At 34.1% G+C, this 20070-nt stretch overlaps 2 protein-coding genes and 1 long non-coding RNA gene across 3 annotated transcripts; 2 read left to right on the top strand and 1 right to left on the bottom strand.

The window, feature by feature from the left end:
• Positions 1-358: 358 nt before the first annotated feature.
• LOC123531590 (vitelline membrane outer layer protein 1 homolog) lies at positions 359-5057 on the bottom strand. The gene is made up of 4 exons (XM_045312680.2): positions 4809-5057; positions 4289-4401; positions 3117-3317; positions 359-1438 (listed from the first exon to the last, which is right to left on the bottom strand). Exons 1-4 carry the CDS (start codon positions 5032-5034, stop codon positions 1196-1198), a joined length of 783 nt encoding a protein of 260 aa, XP_045168615.2. The 5' UTR covers positions 5035-5057; the 3' UTR covers positions 359-1195.
• A 3741-nt stretch (positions 5058-8798) lies between these two features.
• LOC123531121 (von Willebrand factor-like) lies at positions 8799-16339 on the top strand. Its single transcript, XM_053518199.1, has 12 exons — positions 8799-8881; positions 9094-9119; positions 9828-9900; positions 10284-10411; positions 11278-11373; positions 11688-11882; positions 12326-12904; positions 13145-13260; positions 13728-13878; positions 14196-14427; positions 15270-15706; positions 16329-16339. Exons 1-12 carry the CDS (start codon positions 8799-8801, stop codon positions 16337-16339), a joined length of 2127 nt encoding a protein of 708 aa, XP_053374174.1.
• A 42-nt stretch (positions 16340-16381) lies between these two features.
• Positions 16382-17800, top strand: LOC128546930 (uncharacterized). The gene is made up of 3 exons (XR_008366220.1): positions 16382-16547; positions 17129-17299; positions 17679-17800. It is a non-coding gene; the product is annotated as an uncharacterized LOC128546930 (long non-coding RNA).
• Positions 17801-20070: the final 2270 nt, after the last annotated feature.

The raw sequence follows: 20070 nt of genomic DNA on the forward strand, positions 1-20070 counted from the left end.
AGTTTAAGTTGGGAACGAGTTATTGTCCTTTGATATACAGACCGAGCCGTAAAATTAATATTGTAATATTTTCATTCATGGGATTCAGTGTGACTTATTTGCAGTAATGTTCTGCTCTGTATAGTGTATTCATTGAATATTAAAATAATACCGAAAATGTTCTAAGCACACAAACTAAAATATATGAAAATGATCGAAGATGTTCTGAATGCATATTGACTATTTTAAATCATCTAGTGTAGAAAAGACAAAGGACAAAGTCTTATTAGAGTATTACTATATGTGCCGATGAATATAATGGGACTGTGGACGTGCGATAAGATTGGGTTCCAAACGGGTAAAACCTGAATAAATAAGATTTAATCGTTGCAGATTCTATTTATTGAAATACTCGTATTAATATAAATAACATAAATGAGCCATGCCATGAGAAAATCAACATAGTGGCTTTGCGACCAGCATGGATCCAGACCAGCCTGCGCATCCGCGCAGTCTGGTCAGGATCCGTGCTGTTCGCTAACATTTTCTCTAATAGTAATAGGCTTTGAAAGCGAACAGCATGGATCCTGACCAGACTTGATCCATGCTGGTCGCAAAGCCATTATGTTGGTTTTCCCATGACACGGCTCAAATAATTATATGATAACATTTGGTAGACATTAGATACAAGTTATTAAAAGCATGCTGCAGACCCTAAAGAGAAAAGAGAATTGCCGTATAACATTCTGAGTCTTCAAGTTAATTTAAATTAGGACATAAATTAAGAAAGCAACTAGCATATGTGTGCTCGTCTGTCTGGTTGAATGTATCTAAGATACAAGTTAGCTTTAAAAATGTACATTTTTGTATCCACTTATGAAACGATTTTTTTTCAATGTTCAATGTAAATGTTTGGTCGTAACAAATATAGATCATAAAATGAAACTGTTAATTGATCATTTCAAGATAAAACGTTTTTTTGAAAAGCAGATGCTTTTACGTTTCTTTTGTGAACTGGATGGTTTGAAACTTTAAAAAGAGATCATTCAGTTGGTGTTTTGAAACTTTACTTATACAGTATATATCATTATAGCCCAGATACGGTAAGTATTGTTCTGAGTAAAATTGTATTTTGTATATAAATTGACTAGAAACGTATATTAGAAATAAAGCACCGTTTCCTGGTGTTCTTAATTTCAGCGTGATATCACACAGCTTATTTACAGCAGTAAAATTTGACATCATTCAGAGCGGTATCGTCGCGGAATGGGCCTCGAGGCTTTTCCACTTTTGTCTTGATTCCACAAATTGAAGTGCCGTGCGGACACTCGTCGCTCCATGCTCCCCATGTGCCAAATAAACCATGTCCTGGCGGTTTGTTTATTTCGTACTGGTGTCCACATCCACAACGGCATCTGAACTTCACGTAGTTGGCGGCAGTGTCGTCTTTAAATGCACCCTGAAGTGAATTTAGGTACTACAATTCAGAGCTAATTTAAACGTTATTAAGTAATTATTCTTTAAGCTTTCAAGTACTGGTATTTTTTTTAATTTCTTTCAAATTTAATGACAATCAGAACGTAAGGTTTTTTATGTTAAAGTTTTATAACACTTTTTCTTTAATAGTTGGAGCTGCTACCTTAATAATGCATGATCGCATAGTTAGAAGATTATCACTTACAATAGGATAACTAGCTTTAATAACATATCTATCTTCAATCAACGTATTGTGTACAATAAATTGCGAAATCATTTTCTTTTTTATTGTGGCGATAAATTTCATAATATAAAGATGATTTAAGTTTACTTAATTTGTTGAGCTCGTAAAGAGCGCATGAGCATTAAAACAGAAAAATCACACACTAAATTGAAAAAGTGGCGCAAAAAATGGTAGTCGCATAATGGCGGATACAAATAGTCAAATAGTCCCCATTTTTTTTTTTTTTTTTTTTTTTTTTTGCTCTGTAGAGCTATTTTTCTTATTATTTTCTTTACATCATTAATTTTGCTAAAATTACATGACAGATCTATGCTTGACATATAGGTAGCCTTTTCATAATGAAATAACAACATGGCAATTTTTTTCATTGAAACTTTGATCATACACCACCATTATAATTTGGAGTCTTATTTGTAGCTGATTTTGCAGTTTATATGTTTGACTGAACTTATTTTTCTTGCATCAAACATGACTCCAACTTTTCTTTTGATTTTCATTCAGCACTGACAATATCCTTCAAGAAATTACAGACATTTAAAATGGGTCCTGATTTGTGCTGCGGTTATTGAAAATAAGTCCATTTTATATAGAATAAAGAACAACAACTATATACAATGTAGTGTGTTATAATCTAAAACGGCAGCCAACAAACAATCTTGTACATTCGTCTGTTAAGGTCATAACATTGTATTCAATAGATATTAATATTCAAACATTTAGCAAATATAAACGAAGATATTCTGAGCTTTTTATGGGTTAAAAACAGTGACATTAAATAACTAAATTGCCTTTTCCAGGATTATATATAGTGCCTTTAATTTTTCTATCAAATTTAATCTGTGACACTGGAACAAAAACTTATTTATAATTTCTGATTTATTTGATATGTGTAAATTGTCTTACCGTATCATTACATTACATGACATAACATAAGACATGCACGTTCTTCGCATTTTCAAAGAAAGAAAATAATCATGTTTTCAGTAAAACTAAAATATGGTTTGCATGACACAAAGAAATAACCTTTCTGTCCAGTATTTCTTTAAATTTATGTAACACAATCTTTAGTGAGATAGAAAACTAGATCAATAGTCGTCTTTCAGTGCAGTGATGTCATGTACCACAATAGGTATCATTTTCAAAAGAAATACTTAATAAGGACTTGAGTAGGCAGCTTTGTCAGTTACCATAGTTCTTTAAAACATCTGACTATTGTTTTTCACTGAGAAACTTCTCGGTATGGACTCTTGTCAACAAGCTTTCAGAATATCGCTTTATTACCGTATATATGTATTCTTGTTATATGTGCATACTTGTATTTTTAATCCTGTGTGCTATAAGTCAAATTGTAATTACATAGGCTACTAATTACATAAATAATTTCTATTTGTTTGTCAGAGCTTAAACATTGTTTTACCCGTTTTGGCTGCACTTGAAGATCAAAGGAGGTTAGATGCAGACGTTCGCCCGATTCGGATGGACAGAGCGTTCGTCCAACCCAAGAACCCCAGTGTCCCTGGGTTGACGTGATCTCACCAGTTTCATCCCCGTCTAAAGATTCACAGACAAGCTTGATGGCATTCAACGCTGTGTTGTCAACCTTTTGTTTTGGTTCAATCTTCAAAAAAGAAACAAGGTATGCATATCTCTGATTAGTATATTACTCCTTTAGAATCTTTGTGCTGATTTTTCTTAGAGCAAGTAAAAATTCGAATTTTGTTCTAAGCTAGCTTAAGATCTTCAGCGCTCTCGGTTTATATACTGGATTTAGACGGGAGCGCTGAAGTGCACTCCGTAGGGAAATCATACCAATAATCGTGCTAGAAATCTGACACGCTCGCGTTTGTACAATTTAAAAGAAATCGGCAGAAGCACTTTCTGATCAGTTAATATATAGTAAAATCTACCATTGTGCCAAATTTTACGCATTAAAACCCATAATTGATGTTAGAACTACCTGACAATTTCGAACTGGTCTGAAACGTTTACTTTACGCCGCCATCTTGCTCCTTTGAAATACGAGACTGACCTTTCACCCGCGCGAACCGCTAAGACAGCACTCACACGTGCCGCTTTGTATTTGAAGTTGCATCAGCATCCCGGTGGCACAAAAACTTGGGAAAACGGTTATTTTTTATTGAAATTGGTTTGAATTATTACTTTCATAGATAAATCCTTAATAAAACTTGTATATTTTAAAAGAAATCGGCAGAAGCACTTTCTGATCAGTTAATATATAGTAAAATCTACCATTGTGCCAAATTTTACGCATTAAAACCCATAATTGATGGTAGAACTACCTGACAATTTCGAACTGGTCTGAAACGTTTACTCTAAGCATGTTCTTTAAAACAATGAAAGGCCTATGGATTTTATTTCAATGCAATTTTGAACCACGTTGCTTTTGTACAAATAACAGATTTGAGTATTTTTGGTTATAGGTTTTAAATACCATTGAAACAATAATAGAACATTATTCAGTTTGTAAAAGAAATAAGAAACTTGACACGATGACATATAAATTTTCGACAGTGTCAATGCATTTCTTTTTGTTTAATTTCCACTTAAATGTTATCGTAACTAGCTTACCTTCATGTCGTAACCGATGGCGTAAGACCCTTTTGGACAGTACTGTGCGGGGCCCCACTTGCCCCACGGACCACCATTTGTTACAGCTAGCGTTTTAACGACTCGGGAATTGTCTATTAACAAAAAAAAAAAAAAAAGATATTATCAATGTCCTGTTTCAAAGCTAACTTCAGGTTCATGCTCCATTTACGGACTTGCGATAGCTGTTCATGAACTGTTGAATATTCGTTAATCATTTACTTCATGATACCTTTTGAGAACTTAATGAAAAACGATCAACAAAAACAACTGACTATTATTACTTGGGTAAAAAGGAGTGTATTCCAACAATTCACAGAATAAAAATGTCCTTCACAAAAACATACGATAGCAATATTCATGCATTTTTGTGTAAGTTGCAGATAAAATTTTGATGTAGAAATATTGTATTCTGATTTTATCAGCAGAAGTTTTCACAAAAAAAACTTGATCAAAATTTCAGAGAAAAACCCAGCATGACATTATTATTAAACATACTCACCGACATTTTCTTCACTCTCTGCAACGCTACTCTTGGTTCTGTCTTCAGTATAAAAATCCTCTGTGACACCAGCATCAATAGTAATGTCATCAGAAGTTATATCGAACTCCTCCACGTCTTCATCTCTAGAGCGAAGGAATTCTCTATCCAAGCCGCAGATCGCCTGACCTACAAGAAAAGTAAATGCAAGCACAAAAATGCCTCTGATAAAGACGTCCATCTTCATCCAGAGTAACAGGCGAAATGTAAACGTGAAATTATATCCTGCCCTATTACTCTGGACGGAAAATGTATCCTAGAGCTATATCCGAGATGGCCATCTATTCAAGTTATTCTTTCCGTTTTATGCATTGTTCAATATTCTTCAGTTTTGATATCTCAATCATTGATAATTACTGATATATGTATATGTTAAAGTGTGTCCGGTATTTGAATGATGCCTTTGGTTGATACTTCACCAGGTTATTGGCGTCAGCAAGAGATGTACGTGCTAGTACTTGTATACTTATGAAAATATTCCAGTATCATAATATTCCCATATTGACTGGTAAGCTGTTCAAAAAGTGTTTAATTACATCAGGTCTGAAAAATGCTCAAGTTTTGACTGAAGCCTAGAAAACATATATTAGGTGAATTGGTCATACAGTACTGCTCCTCTGGACCAGCAATTCAAATAAAGGAACAAGTTAAACATACACCAGTTAAATGGTTTGTTGGTCAACAAAAAAAAACTACTTCCCGAGGTTCGAAGAACAAATAGATTTTGCTATCAACCGACAAGCCATACAATAACTTAAAAAGTGAGACCTAGATCAATTCATTCAATAAGTGTTTTATTACATGGCACTTTCTTAATTCTTTTTTCTTCAAAAAATGATTTTAGCCGAGAAACAATCGTGCTGAAATGTAAACATGCCAATAGCATCAACTATAAGCTGGAGATCTGTTTAATTAAGCCATTTTATTGAATAGCTTTTCGGTCAAGTCAGGCCCGAAGGTGCAGATCTCCGCAACGCGGACACTTGGACTGCCTAGAAAAAAGTCAGACAATGGAAATTTAACCGGATATGACCTAGGTGCGAGGTTTGACGCAGATTTTCTAGTGGTTACACCTAAAACGTTTCTATTATGCTATTGCGTATTTATCTATGAAGCTTACTTTTCTTCGAAAAAGGGATTCTATATACTTTTAAAAACACACATAAACTCTGAACAATAAAAGAGCGCAAGTTATCTGAATGGAACTAAAATAGGGAGATGGCAAAACAGACTATAAAATATTCATTTTTTGAAGCAGTTATTGATATAAGGTTTTACTTTTCTTAGCAAGATTATTATATATTAGTAAATGAGTTTCATTAAAGCACCTCCTTTTTCATTAGTATTTTAGTATTTCAAAACATAATTAAAATGTACTTGTTAATGGATATTTGCTATTATCTTTTCAGATACAGTTTCTGTTTGTGGCGTGTCTACTTTGCGATGTGAGGCTGTGGCTCTCGTTATGCCTTATGCTTCCAGGAAAATCTACACTAACATTTTTTTTTGACGGCTAACTTGGGGAGTGTGTGGGTGGGGGGGGGGGGGGGGGGTGGAAGTTGGGTTTAACTTTTTACAGTCAGCTCATGTTTACATGCATGAAGGAAAAATCATTTAACCGTTGCATAGATTTGACTATTTATCAGTTAATTTTGACATTTGAACAGGGTCAGATAAAGATTTTGTTTCTGAAGGACGATTATGCATCAACTTACGGTGCAAACGATATATGTTTTAAATTTTAAATAAGAAAATCCCAAATCAGAAATTAATACTTTAATTAGTTGTATAGGACATCACAGTATATTTTAAAATGGGTCAACGAAGCAAGTCCATTATAATTTTGATTTTTTTCTGATTTTACCTTACTATCATTCTCTAAAACTCTCAAAATTCATGTTTTGATAAGTTAAGCACTGTAAATATATGCTGTGTATTCCTTTTTTTGAAAAAGAGAAATGGTCCACAATTGCGACTGTTACACTGATGATATATTTATGATTTGTATTTCAGGATATACATGTAATAGGATCTAGGATTAAACTTGAAGAGGAAGAAAATTTAATCAAAAGCTCTTATATTCTAATTGACTGACAAGTTATCAGTCGGATCCACATTTAAAAGATAATAATTTAATATCCTTTTGATCATCCCGTTTTCTAAGTATCACCGATAAAACTGACATTATCTGATTATTTGTATTCATCTTCAATAGGGATTTTGTATTTGATATAATTGATTGGCAAATGTACATATTTTGTTCTTTATTTTATGCTCTTCAGTGAAATAATAAAATTTGTTGGTGAAATAAAATTGCACTTTTTCAAACGGTGAAAATATCGTTTTTATTTTTCATTAGTACGGAATTACACTTTTATGTGAAAGAAAACGAATTATAAATAATAGAAAATCCCCTGCAAAATATACTTCAATAAAGATATAGATGTACAGAAATACTAACAGGATCATAAATATATAGAGGATACAATGTAAGATTAAAATATATTTCACCGAGTGAACACTACTATTGAATATTTTCACGAGTGGCTCAGCAACAAGTGAAAATGTAAATTATGGTGTTCACGAGTGAAATATATTTCGATCTTTTATAGAAACAAACAATATATTTTATCTTTATTTATTTTATCGATGTCAAATTTTGAACATTGATGAGAAAATTCAATGATTTGTAATAAATATTGTTCAATAATAAATAACGATAAATAATAAATAGAAATTGTTATCATTAGTATTACAATGTATGTGACACTAATGATGGTTAAACGTATCATAAATGAAAAATAGTATAATGTAAACAAACCTTTATTTTTAATCGAACTGCACCACTGCTGTGATATTTCGTCGAACCAATCCAATTTGTTAACAAAGAATAAAAAAAAATAATAGACATTAACTTGACTGGTTTGAAATAGTGCACCTATATAGCATGTTTACTACTACTAAAAAACTGGCTTTAAAAATGACTGTTACTATATGACATTTGGTAACGAATGTAGCTCTAAATGCAAACTAAATTTACATATCTAATAAAGTTAATAACAGTTGATACTGATTTGAAGTAAATATCTAATTTAAAAGATAAAATTGTTAAGTGAAAAATGGCAATATGATATCTTTAACAAAGGGTGTTTTTGTCCAAGCGCTTATTTAACACAAGTTGTGGTTAATGAATCTTTAATGATTTAAACCATATTTTGGTAATAAATGAAAACTTACGTCTTCTCCAAAATTCCACCAACTTGAGACAACCTCAGAAGAAAAGAAGAAGAAAACTGCAGAAAAATACCAAAATGGTTGAATCTGTTTTCTTTTAGAGTTAATAACCGATGTTTTACGATTTGTATACTTAAGTCTTCCATTAAATTCAAATCTCTTAAAGCGTCCAAATTTGTCAAAATCACCCTGAATAAAACTCACGATTTTCCGAAAACGAAACGAAAATTAGCAAAATCCGCATTTCATGTTATGTTGTACCTAAAATTCACACCGACCGTCTAAAATTGAACCCTTAAGAGTAACAAATCTAATTTAAAATTTGTTATCAAACTGTATTTAGATAAACTATATATTGAAAAGAGCACTCAATGTACCAAATCAGTTAAGGTCATACGTTAACGCACCAAAAGTGAACCAGTGACTCTTTGATAAATACTCATTGAACTGATAGAGATTTTAGTCACTATCAGAGGTCACGGGGATAAGGCATTATTTCGCTTGTATTCTATTATATCCAAAAGTGTCATTGAGAGCATGTACCAGGATTCTTAAAATCCCTTCAAGCCGATTGGCTGACCGTTCCTAACCAAATGACCCCAAAGAAATGCAAACCCTCTATATAACCCCTTCAAAGTCCCATGTCGTCATTCTGTTTGAAGCATCCAAAACAAAAATACACAAAGTTGTTTGCTTAATATACTGTTAAAATTATAAATGGTATTCAACATCATCAGATGGAAGGAGTCGTTGCTTGTGCTGATATTCAGCACCACGTTCATCACGTGCATCAATGGAAGGTATATACATATATTTCAACATTATTGATTCAAGGAAAAAATCTATTACTTAAAATTATAGCTGATGATAGCACGTATAAGTAAAACATTTTGCCGCTTTTCTCTTTTACAGATTTCTTTCCCTTGTCCTGAACGTACTTCATTTTACAAGACATTCGTTCACAATTTTGAATGCTTGCTATGATTTTCATGTAAACATTTCTTTTTTATAGATCGCAAAGAAAGAAACGAGATGCGGGTAAGTATTAATTACGTAAATAAATCGCAACTGATCATTATTAATTTCGGACTGAAATTCATAGGTATGTTTTATGTGTACGGGCCGTGTTTTTATCGCAACCTGTCAACCGACGTTCACGTTCACATTTTTGTTGATTTTACATAATATGGACGTAATAATTCACTGAAATGACAAACGGATTAGAACACTCAACGTTCAAACGTCGAGTCAAAACGGTTACATCTTTTAAAATGTAGCATAATGTCTAATACAACATCGTGACATAATTATTCAGATAGACATGCGGAGACAACCGAGTGTTGTCTTTCTTTATCTACGCAGCTGCAAAGTTTTTGTAATAGAACAGATTTTTTTATGCTTTAGTAGATAAAATGATCTATATCTCGAGGGTTCAACGCAATGCGTCACACTTTCATCTAATCGTAACAGTTTGATATTGAGGGTCATTTAAACTCGTATAGATTACTTTCATCTAATCGTAACAGTTTGATATTGAGGGTCATTTAAACTCGTATAGATTATATAAAATTAATACTATAGAGTGCTGTACAAACTGTTGATAGTATGAGGTATATTTAAGTATATCATAAAGAATAAATTTTGCAATATAAAAAATGACAAAAATAATGTAAAATGTAGTTATGCCAATTTTTAAATTCTTCTATTGTTTGCCTTTAATATTCAAATATAATATTTTTATTTCAGGCACGAACCTATGTGCCCCGCTAAAATCCCCGGCTCACGGAACAATTGCGTGTGGGGCTGGATTTCCATTTTAGTACGTACACCTATGTCTAAAAGATATTTTGATTGATTTCAAAGAATTCAAAATGTGATATAATTTATATTTTTAGATAGAAAGATCAATTAAGATCTACATTCCAACTTACTAATAGACAAGCTAAGCACGCAAAGTAGATGATAAATATGACAGGAATTTATAACGAGTTTGGCCGTGTAGATAAATTGTTAACGTTACAGTACGTTTCAGTAACCTTGTTCTGCAATTTAATTTTTTTTTATTTGAGTAATGGATTAAATGTCTGTTAGCTCTTTTCAAAGCGATAGGTCATTGTAATTCAACAGCTGGAATATAGGAGAAATTGATTACATCGTGCGTCACGGGAATTACCTAACCTATTTTTGATTCTTCTATTTAAGCACGTGCACAGCAACATGTGATGCCGGGTACCAGTTCCCGTCTGGACAGACGTCAGATAAGCGGGACTGTGACCAGATGTTTGGGGAGTGGTTTGACCCTCCCGGCAAAGCAATCCCCGACTGCGTTCGTAAGTGTTACATTTATTTTAGGATCCCCTATTTCTTATATTGGCCCATAAGCTTCATAGGGCTTAAAAAGACGTTTCAAGATTGTCATGATATATATATATATTAGACCATGTTTCCCAAGTATCACAATGTAAGGTTTCAGGACGTCTTATTGGGAGACAATCAAAATCCCCTTGATCAAAATCCCCTACACTGAAAAATGACAGGGTGTTACAAAATCCCCTTCATACTTTTGCAGGGGGTATCATAATCCCCTCTGTGATTTTTACTTATTTCATCAAGTCCAAATACAACTATATAGAACTTAAAAGTCTATTGCATAAAGCACGTAAATACAATGCCTTTAGCAAACATAATATAATTTGGAGCACTGATATCTATATATCTATAATGTTAATCACAGAGGGGATTATGATACCCCCTGCAAATGTGTGAAGGGGATTTTGTAACACCAAGTCATTTTTCAGTGGAGGGGATTTTGATCAAAGGGATTTTGATATACACTCCGTCTTATTACTTGATTCCTGATATAAATCTACATTTATTTATGCTATCGTGTAATAAAACAGGATAACATGCCGGTTAGTGGTCAGAACTATAAACCTTTGGTTCTTTTGCCCTGCTGTTATATTATGTTTCCTATTGATCAAACAAGCCATTCAATAAGTGATATTTTATGACTACAATGTTATACATTACTATGATGCCTATAAAGCTGTTAAATTTTACGAAAGTTTCTTTGAGACAGGAATTAACATAGGTTGTTTTTTATTTACATTGGTACACATGAAATTAAATAAAAAATGTTTCCGTTTTATGATAGAAAGGGGAAAAAAAGATAAATGATGTAATTTCAATTTTTCAGCATTTTGCAAGCCGGAGTGTGCAAATGGTGGAACATGCATACTACCAAATGTCTGCACATGCCCAGATGGCTACATGGGAAAACTCTGTCAATATCGTATGTACTCCGTTAAAACAAACCCGTCTTTTAAGATGGAAACTTCTCTAAAAGAAATAACAAAAATATATATTTTAATTAATCTCCACTGCATAAATTTGTAACACAGCATTTAAAATATCGTTAAGTTTACTAAAACTGGTTTTGTTTTCATTTTATTGATGTACACAAATAGAACTTAAATTACTTTGCATTTTTTTCCCAATTTGCTTTTACACTTGAAAATATTTTTAAAAAATATCAACTCGTAAAAAAAGGAATATATTAAATGGATTCGGAAAACACCCAATTTACAAAACGGTTTTATCATTCAGCCACATCTAACTGCGCGGCACCATCTGATCCCCAGAACGGCAAGCTAACCTGTTCACATGACACTTCTGGTGCCAGATGCACTGCAGTATGCAACCAGGGATTTAAACCAGCATGGACAATTTCTCCGTCATATGTCTGTTACCCCGATGGCAAATGGTCGCCACCAAAGTCGGAAATCCCGTACTGTGTACCAGGTACGAATTTCACGGAATATGGGACGGCACAACAAAAAAAATGCCGTTTTGTAAAATTCACTTTTAGTTGATTTATTCATGGATATGGTAATCACTTTTTTACCCTCGAATATGCAAAAATACATACTTATTGTTCTTTTGTACAGAAAAGAGTTTTCAAATTACTGAAATCAGGAAGTACGTACATGTATATATTTTCAAGAAAAAAAATCACAGAGGAAAATGTCTACTTTACATGCAGTGGGACATAGATAGATACACAGTAATAAAGTGAGTTATCTTTGTATGCATCAACAAATCGTTTTTATGTATAAAATAATACGTGAATAGCAGTTTATTCTATGGCCAAATACTTAAGTCTCGGAAATATTTTACCTTTACATTGTCAATTGAAACAAACATGATTTTTTCTTCACAATAACATACACATCCTTACTTTGCAGAATCCACTTTGTTAAACAGTTCGCTCGCTAATATAAGCACAAATCATCCAAGTACCGGAAGTGCTCGTTGCGTGGCATGGGGTCAGGACCACTACAGGACATTTGACAACAAGGTCTACCACTACAAGGGTACATGCTCTTACGTCCTTGTCAAGGACGCTGTGGCCAACAGCTTCCACATCCATGTGCAGAACGATAAAAACTGTCAACCCGGTCACAGGTGCAAGCGGGAAATGGAAATATACATGGGAAATGAGGTCATATCTCTCAAACGTGACGTGAACGGACCGAGTATTAAATGGAATGGCGCTGCAGTAACTATCCCCAGCAACAAAGGTGGTGTGATCTTTGAGAAAGTGAGTCATTACATTATCATCCGAAGCAACATTGGCTTCCAAGTCCGCTGGGACGGCTACGAGATGGTATTTGTAACAGTTACAGATGACCTCAAAGGCAAAACACAAGGTCTGTGCGGTATTTATGACGGGGATCAGAGCAATGACTTTACTACAGACACCGGTGTTGTGGTATCAGAGCCAGCAGCTTTTGTAACTACCTGGAAACGATCACTAGCTGGAGGTAAGATCACTGTTAAAGTGTTGATATATAGCATTATAATTCATCCTAAGAAGTAAATTCAGATCACATTCTTTTTTTTTCGGAGCATTTTCTGTGTATTAAAGTGTAATTCTGTATTTGTTACGTTCAGTTTACTTTTTGCTGAAACGAAAAAAAATACAGATAAATGATAATGCAGTGCTGAAAGTTGTAGCCTATGAAGAATTGATGAAAAATAAATTGCATTCGTTCTTGTTTCAGAAGTATGTCCGGACACACCTCAGACAGGCTGCAGCACAGCCGACCCCAAGGTAGTCAGTACAGCATCTGGAGAATGCAATGCACTTATGGGGAATGAATTTGCCACTTGCCATCATGTAAGTAAATACTTCGAATGATGGTAGTACAGAATACTTTATACGTCAAAATGTTCACAATTCAGTAACATACTTGTGAATATTTACTTTATACATTAATGAATACAAAGTCCTTTAGTCAAATCCTATTGAATACGGAGAGGTATCCACGTACCATGCGTCAAAACGTTGAACCGTTTCAAATAAGATTCTGGCCTTGCTTTTGTGAATTTATAGTCTAATCTTGGCTAATAAAACACTTCAAATAAGTATATGTATATGTTTGTAACAGAAGGTTCATTAAAAACTACATTGACATACATTGACATACAATGACGTATTCTGCTGTCTTGGATTTTGAAAGACCGGATCACAATTTGCGTTAAAACCTCTTGGGATTCAGGTACGACAATATCCGCTGGAGCCAAACACAATAGTGCAGATCAAGGTACAATAACCTTATTTTATTTTTATCTTACATTTTCTAGGCTGTGGATCCCAGGCCTTACGTATTGGCCTGTCAGGAGGACTGTTGTACCACATCAGGATCGAGTTGTGTCTGCAGCAGTCTACAGGCGTACGCAACCGAGTGTCTGAAACTAGATATCAAAATAAATTGGAGATCCAAACAAAGCTGTTGTAAGTATTGATGTATATATAAAGTCAGTTTATTCAAATAAAGTTTTGTTTTGTTACATTCTTAAAATCTGTACACCTATTTTCATCTTCTGTTACAGAGAAATTTGCAAATTACTGTAAGAATTGTTCTGCACTCTTTTCTAAGTAAATGTATAAATAAGCATAAAAATCATGTAGCATACCGCATACTTGTTATGCTATAATGATAATTATGAAGATGGTGCTGATGATTTTATGATTTAAATGTTCATAAATTTTAAACCATTGTCAGAGAAAATCAGTAATTAAAGCATACATTTTCCTGATATATTATATAGCTGTAAAATGTCCTACAAACCAAGTATATAAGCAATGCGGCAGTATGTGTGCAAAGACTTGTCAGTCGCCGGCGGCATCATGTGAGGATCACTCCTGTATCGACGGTTGTTTCTGTCCCGACGGCATGGTACTTCACAATAACACGTGCGTACAACAAAGCCAGTGCCCGTGTGTGCTGAATGGAAAGGAGTACACCAGTGGAGAAGTTGTTCCTGATGAATGTAACAAGTGGTAAGGAAAAACTCAATTCAGAAATGATTCGTAGTCATGTAGTTTCTATTCTTGTATAAAAATGCATGGGTGTGTTTAAAGTATAAGGAGGCCTACGACTTACACAAGTACATTTAAAACACATCCATGTGCTCGTGAATTGTACACAAAATTAAAATAATTAAACTGCGATTATATACTGGCATAAGTTAAAATGTTTTAAAAGCAACTTACAAGTTTCTTTAATTGATTCATTTATGCATACTTTTGAAGTGATAGATCACTTAAACATCATTGACTCTAACGGCGGCTGTTGAAATAACATAATATAATTTTATGCGATTATATCGATGTTGCGCACGATTATTAAACAGTTAGAACAGGATGATATATGCTACCATCATATCGATTTGACGAACTATTAGTACTCATACTTATTATACATATACCACGTGTCTATCTATTCCAAGTTAAGTTACACTGGTACGTGAAACGTCAATATTTTTCCATCACTGACGCCTGATTTTCATATAGGGTGCGTGACGTAATTCAGTGTTTGTTCTTGCATTATTTTTTCTATTTAGTTCAGTAGTGTCAATCCTATTCAGGCTATCAAACAAATTTATTATATTTATATTATATTTATACTTGTAGATATGTATGTAATAAAAAGGTTATTATCTTTGCATCGGGAAATATGCACTCGTTCTTCAGCGGAAGAATATTGCGCTCCTAAAGTCGCGCAATATTTCCGCTGATAACTCGTACATATTTCCCGATACAAAGCTAATAACCTATAAATAGACGACATGTATCGAGGCTAAATATTGCTAACACCCATATGCTTTATTCTGTCATTTCAGTACATGCATGGATGGTTCGTGGAAATGTACGACAAAGAGATGTGACGCCACGTGTTCCGCCGTTGGTGACCCTCATTACATGACCTTTGACGGCAAACGGTACGATTTCATGGGTCAGTGCTCCTATTACCTGATCCATGACCCAAACTATGACGTCATCGCTGACAACATAAGATGCGGACATGGAGAGGCGTCCTGTACCAAGAGTATAACAATTCATATTACTGGACATCAAATCAAAATGGACCACAATCACCAGCTTTTCGTAGACGGAAGTGAAATTACCGCCTTACCTTTTACAAATGATGGGATAAAGATATATATGGTATCATCTCTCTTTATGAAGGCGGAGCTTGCGAATGGTATAACAATTTTATGGGACGGACGAACGAGAGCTTACATAACTGCTCCGCCCACCTTTATCAACAAAACTAAAGGTAAGGAAATGATCATGATAATAATGGTAATGATAACAGTACAATTACGAAAAAATAGTAATGATGATTGTTATGATGATGATGATGATGATGATAACAATGATGATGATGATGATGATGATGATGATGATGATAATAATAATAATGATAACAATAAAACTAATGAGTATTCCCGGTGATAAGATAGGAAAGAACCATAAAGAGAATTATGTAGATGATGCCACTGCATGGTATTAAATGTTCGTGATTTTATTTTTAAAAAAATAGGCAAGTAATTTACCCTTTTCGGCTTAAAATATGTACAAACAGTTAAAGAAAAGCTAAAGTACAGTAATGGTACTAATAAATTTGTGTATTTTAAATGTATATTCTACGAAGAGTTTGGAATAAATAGTAATAGTTGTTATATAGCAACCGTGACGTTTTTTGAGATGAATGGTATTAAACTAAAAACTCAAGTAAATTGCTTGGTTAATGATGAAATCAATCTTTAAATATATAATTTGCCTCCATAGAAACGTTAAAAAAGTGTTGCTATTTAGTAATATACCGTACATCATTGCAACCTTTTTCATTTAACGCTTCTGATATATCTTTGAACTTAAAACTGTTCTTTTAAAAGAGTCCTTGTGAACGTATGATTTCAACCAAGGAAGAAACGACTCAAGAACATTACAGGGTGATATCGAGACTAGCATTAATGCGTTTGGAAACCGCTGGAAGACTGTGCCCACGTGCAAGAACGTTGTGACAAATCCCGTGAACCCATGCGAAGAAAATGTTAACCGGAAAAATCAGTCAACACAGTATTGTGCATACCTCAAAAGTGATATTTTCAAGCGTAAGTTATCTATAAAAATTTTGAAAGGATTCAAAAAGTGTCAAATTGCAATAGTGCCCGTGTATGTGTAAAAATAACCTTTTCGTAACTTATTGAATGCCATTTAGTATTATCCGATGAATTAAGGTAGGAAAGTACACATAAATGTGCGCGGTAAAATTAAGTTTCTAAAGTGTTCATAAATACAAACGACTAAATTTCCGAATTCTGAATCTTAAATATGTAATAAATGCAACAAGCCTACCCTTATAAGTATTAAATATCAATATCTCTATAATATGTAAATCATGTCAAACAATATCCTACAAGACTAAAATTTCTAAAAAAAACTATTACTTTTCCCCCATTTTTTGTGTAAAACTAATGATATTATCCAATGTCCAAAAGTATTTATTTTTCTCGGACAAAAAAAAAAAAAAAAAAAATATATATTTAATCATAAATGTGCTTGATTTGCAAAACACTACGCGATTTTCATAAATTGCATAGTCATCAAGAAATACTCATTTCATATGAAGAAATCTTCGAATAAAACAAACAACAGTGAAAATTACAATAAATGTCTTATTTTCCACAATTAGCCTGTCATGACATTGTGGACCCTGCATCATTCTACTCGGACTGTATGTATGACGTGTGCGCATGTACTGAGAACCTCAGAGATTGTCTGTGTCCAATGTTGGGCGAGTACGCCGCACAGTGTGCCGCCAAAGGCGTGGATATCCCCTGGAGACTGCACGTACCAGAATGCCGTAAGTTACACTTTTTTCAAATGTGCATTTCTCTATGCGCTCCTGTTGTCTTTTGGAAGTACATTTATGTAATATTATGTATACGATAAAGTAATCTAGTCTCAGATCAAGAAGTATTCATAGTAACAAAAATTTATTGTTTATTTCTAATATGTATCTTTTTGTTTAATTTTTATTGTACTTCAATCCCCCAGCGCTGAAAATTGACTTTAAACTCGCGGTCTCTAAAATTCGATAACTTGGACAAAATTAAAAAGTCTATGCATTAGTTGCTGTGTACAGAAATTGGGATAACCTTCTTCAGGACATATACCAAAACAACATGTAACACATTATTGTCCCTTCGTTATGGCGGGTATAAACCGGTACTATATTGCAGATATACCATGTACCGGTGGTCAAGAGTACCAAGTGTGCCCTAACGAGTGCACGCGTACTTGTGCAAACATTGCTAACGATCCAAACTGTGTTCAGTCGTCCGTCTGTGCGGAAGGATGCGGGGTCCACAAGCCAACCTCGATGACATGATAATCTGTATAACGATGATAGCTGTCCTTTGCCGATTCTCTGGTCATAAATTTGACGCAGTACCAATTAATTATTATCTAGGACGATAAACCAAAATATGGTAAATGTTTTTGAAGTGTTTCTCTAATTACGAACCATTATCAGTTATAGTTTTAGTCACAGATAAGAGCGAATTTCAGTTGTTACATGGTGTAAACTATACGCACTGTAAAACGTTGCTAACACACACCCACATACCTATCTATAAACAAACACTGTTGTTGGTTTATTTTCGAAGAAGTGACTCGATATTCAATTAACGCAAACATTATTGGTTTTCCGTGAAAGCGATCTTGAGTGCGATTCAACGGAAATTCCGTTTATTGCAAACTTATTGGCTTTTTTTTAATCCAACGGACAGTAGTGCGATTCAACAGAAACTTATCGCAACATTACTGGTGTCTCCGTCGAAGCGGACTCGAATCGCAACATTATTGATTTTTCCGAGGAATCGGACTCGATTGTGATTCAAAAGAAACTACACTTATCGCAACATTATTGTTTTCTATTAATTAATTAGGTTTCTCAAAGCTTCCTCCATAGTCGGAGAGGTACGGTTGAAACTTTCTTCTGAAAATTAAATAAAAAAGAATGATAATTTGAAAGAAATATTCCATAAAACGAAAATAAAAATGTAACGGTATCAAACTTTTTAGGATAAAGTTGACGGCATGAGTTTTTTTATACTTTATTTTAAAACTTCTCTTTTGTTCAGCACATGCGTTAGTTCCAAGTGGATATGCACTGCGAATCCTTCGAAGAATTATCTGGACGGTGATAAAACTTCGTCATGCCCACCAAACCAAGAGTATACCCCATGTGTGTCGGATTGTCCGTTAACATGTGAGAACACGTACAATGACATGTCCACGTGCAACACAACCACGTTAGAGAAGCTGTCAATTAAGCCAGATTGTAAAAGGAAGTGGGAGTTATTGTACTTTCTTCTCTATCAATAAATTTAGATGTTTTTGTTGCCTTAGTAACAGAAATTAATCTTTAAACGATAACATGTACAGAATGTGTCGTTTTAAACATATTCTGTATTAACTTGCATTCCATAGAACATGTAAAAGCAATGATCCTAGAAATAGCAAACAAAGATTTGGAGTTGTATAAGGATACTTTTAAGGTATTCCGCATGTCTTAGCCGGGATCGCACTTGCGAGCACTCTCTTGACAGGTACCTTTAAACAATTCTAAGTAAAGCATCGACATGGACTCATTGACACAGAACCTCATTACCAGGAAACCGTATCACCGTTGTGTTCTTTAGAGTTAAACATTGTCAAAAACATATATCAGTATTATTCCGAGGACAGTATATTAAAGCGCTCGACTAAATATTTAACTAAAGAAATGATTAGTCCGTAATAAACATTGCTTATGAGTATTGCTTTTTGCACCCAGGAGATGACTGTGTATTGATAAACGAGTGCCCTTGTTACCACGGAGGCGTGGCTTATAAAGAAGGGGAAACATTTAACATGGACTGCAACAAGTGGTAAGTTCATCATAGTAAGAAATATTATATAATGGTTAACATATATATTAATATACTATATGGTACACGTAAGTACATCTTGTTTTCTCAAATAAGACTCAGGTTCAATATAGTTTTTGTAAGCATTCAAAATTTTGCAATTTTAGATGGAATAGTTCTTATGGCAGTTTTTTTTGTAACTGCGTGGGAGGGGGTCGACAGCCAGGGTATGTTCACGTGTGACTATACATATTTTGTTTAAAATCGTTATTTCTGCCGATAATCGGTGCTTGACAAACATAGATTTAGAGCTAGGCCTTTTTACCTTTTTTTCAACATAAAAGAACGAAGTTTAATGTTTGCATTGTTAAACATACATGGCAATTTTTTCTTAACCTTTTCAAGCCCCTTATTGTCAAAAATTTCAGCACATGTAGAAACCGGAAGTGGATGTGTGAGGATAAAGACTGCCCAGCTGTTTGCAGTGCCTATGGCGACTCTCACTACACGACGTTTGACGGTAAAGAACTACGAGTTCCAAGGCAGCTGTGACTACGTGTTTGCCAAATCTACAGATTCCAACCCCATCAAGTTTGAGATCACCACAGAAAATATTCCGTGCGGAACCACAGGTGTCACGTGCACACGTTCAATATCTTTCAGCATTGGGGAACAAGGTAAGGATACAATGTTAAGATTTTATTCTTTGTTTACTAAATAC

Source organism: Mercenaria mercenaria, chromosome 11 (assembly GCF_021730395.1).
Source record: "Mercenaria mercenaria strain notata chromosome 11, MADL_Memer_1, whole genome shotgun sequence".
Taxonomy (NCBI): domain Eukaryota; kingdom Metazoa; phylum Mollusca; class Bivalvia; order Venerida; family Veneridae; genus Mercenaria; species Mercenaria mercenaria.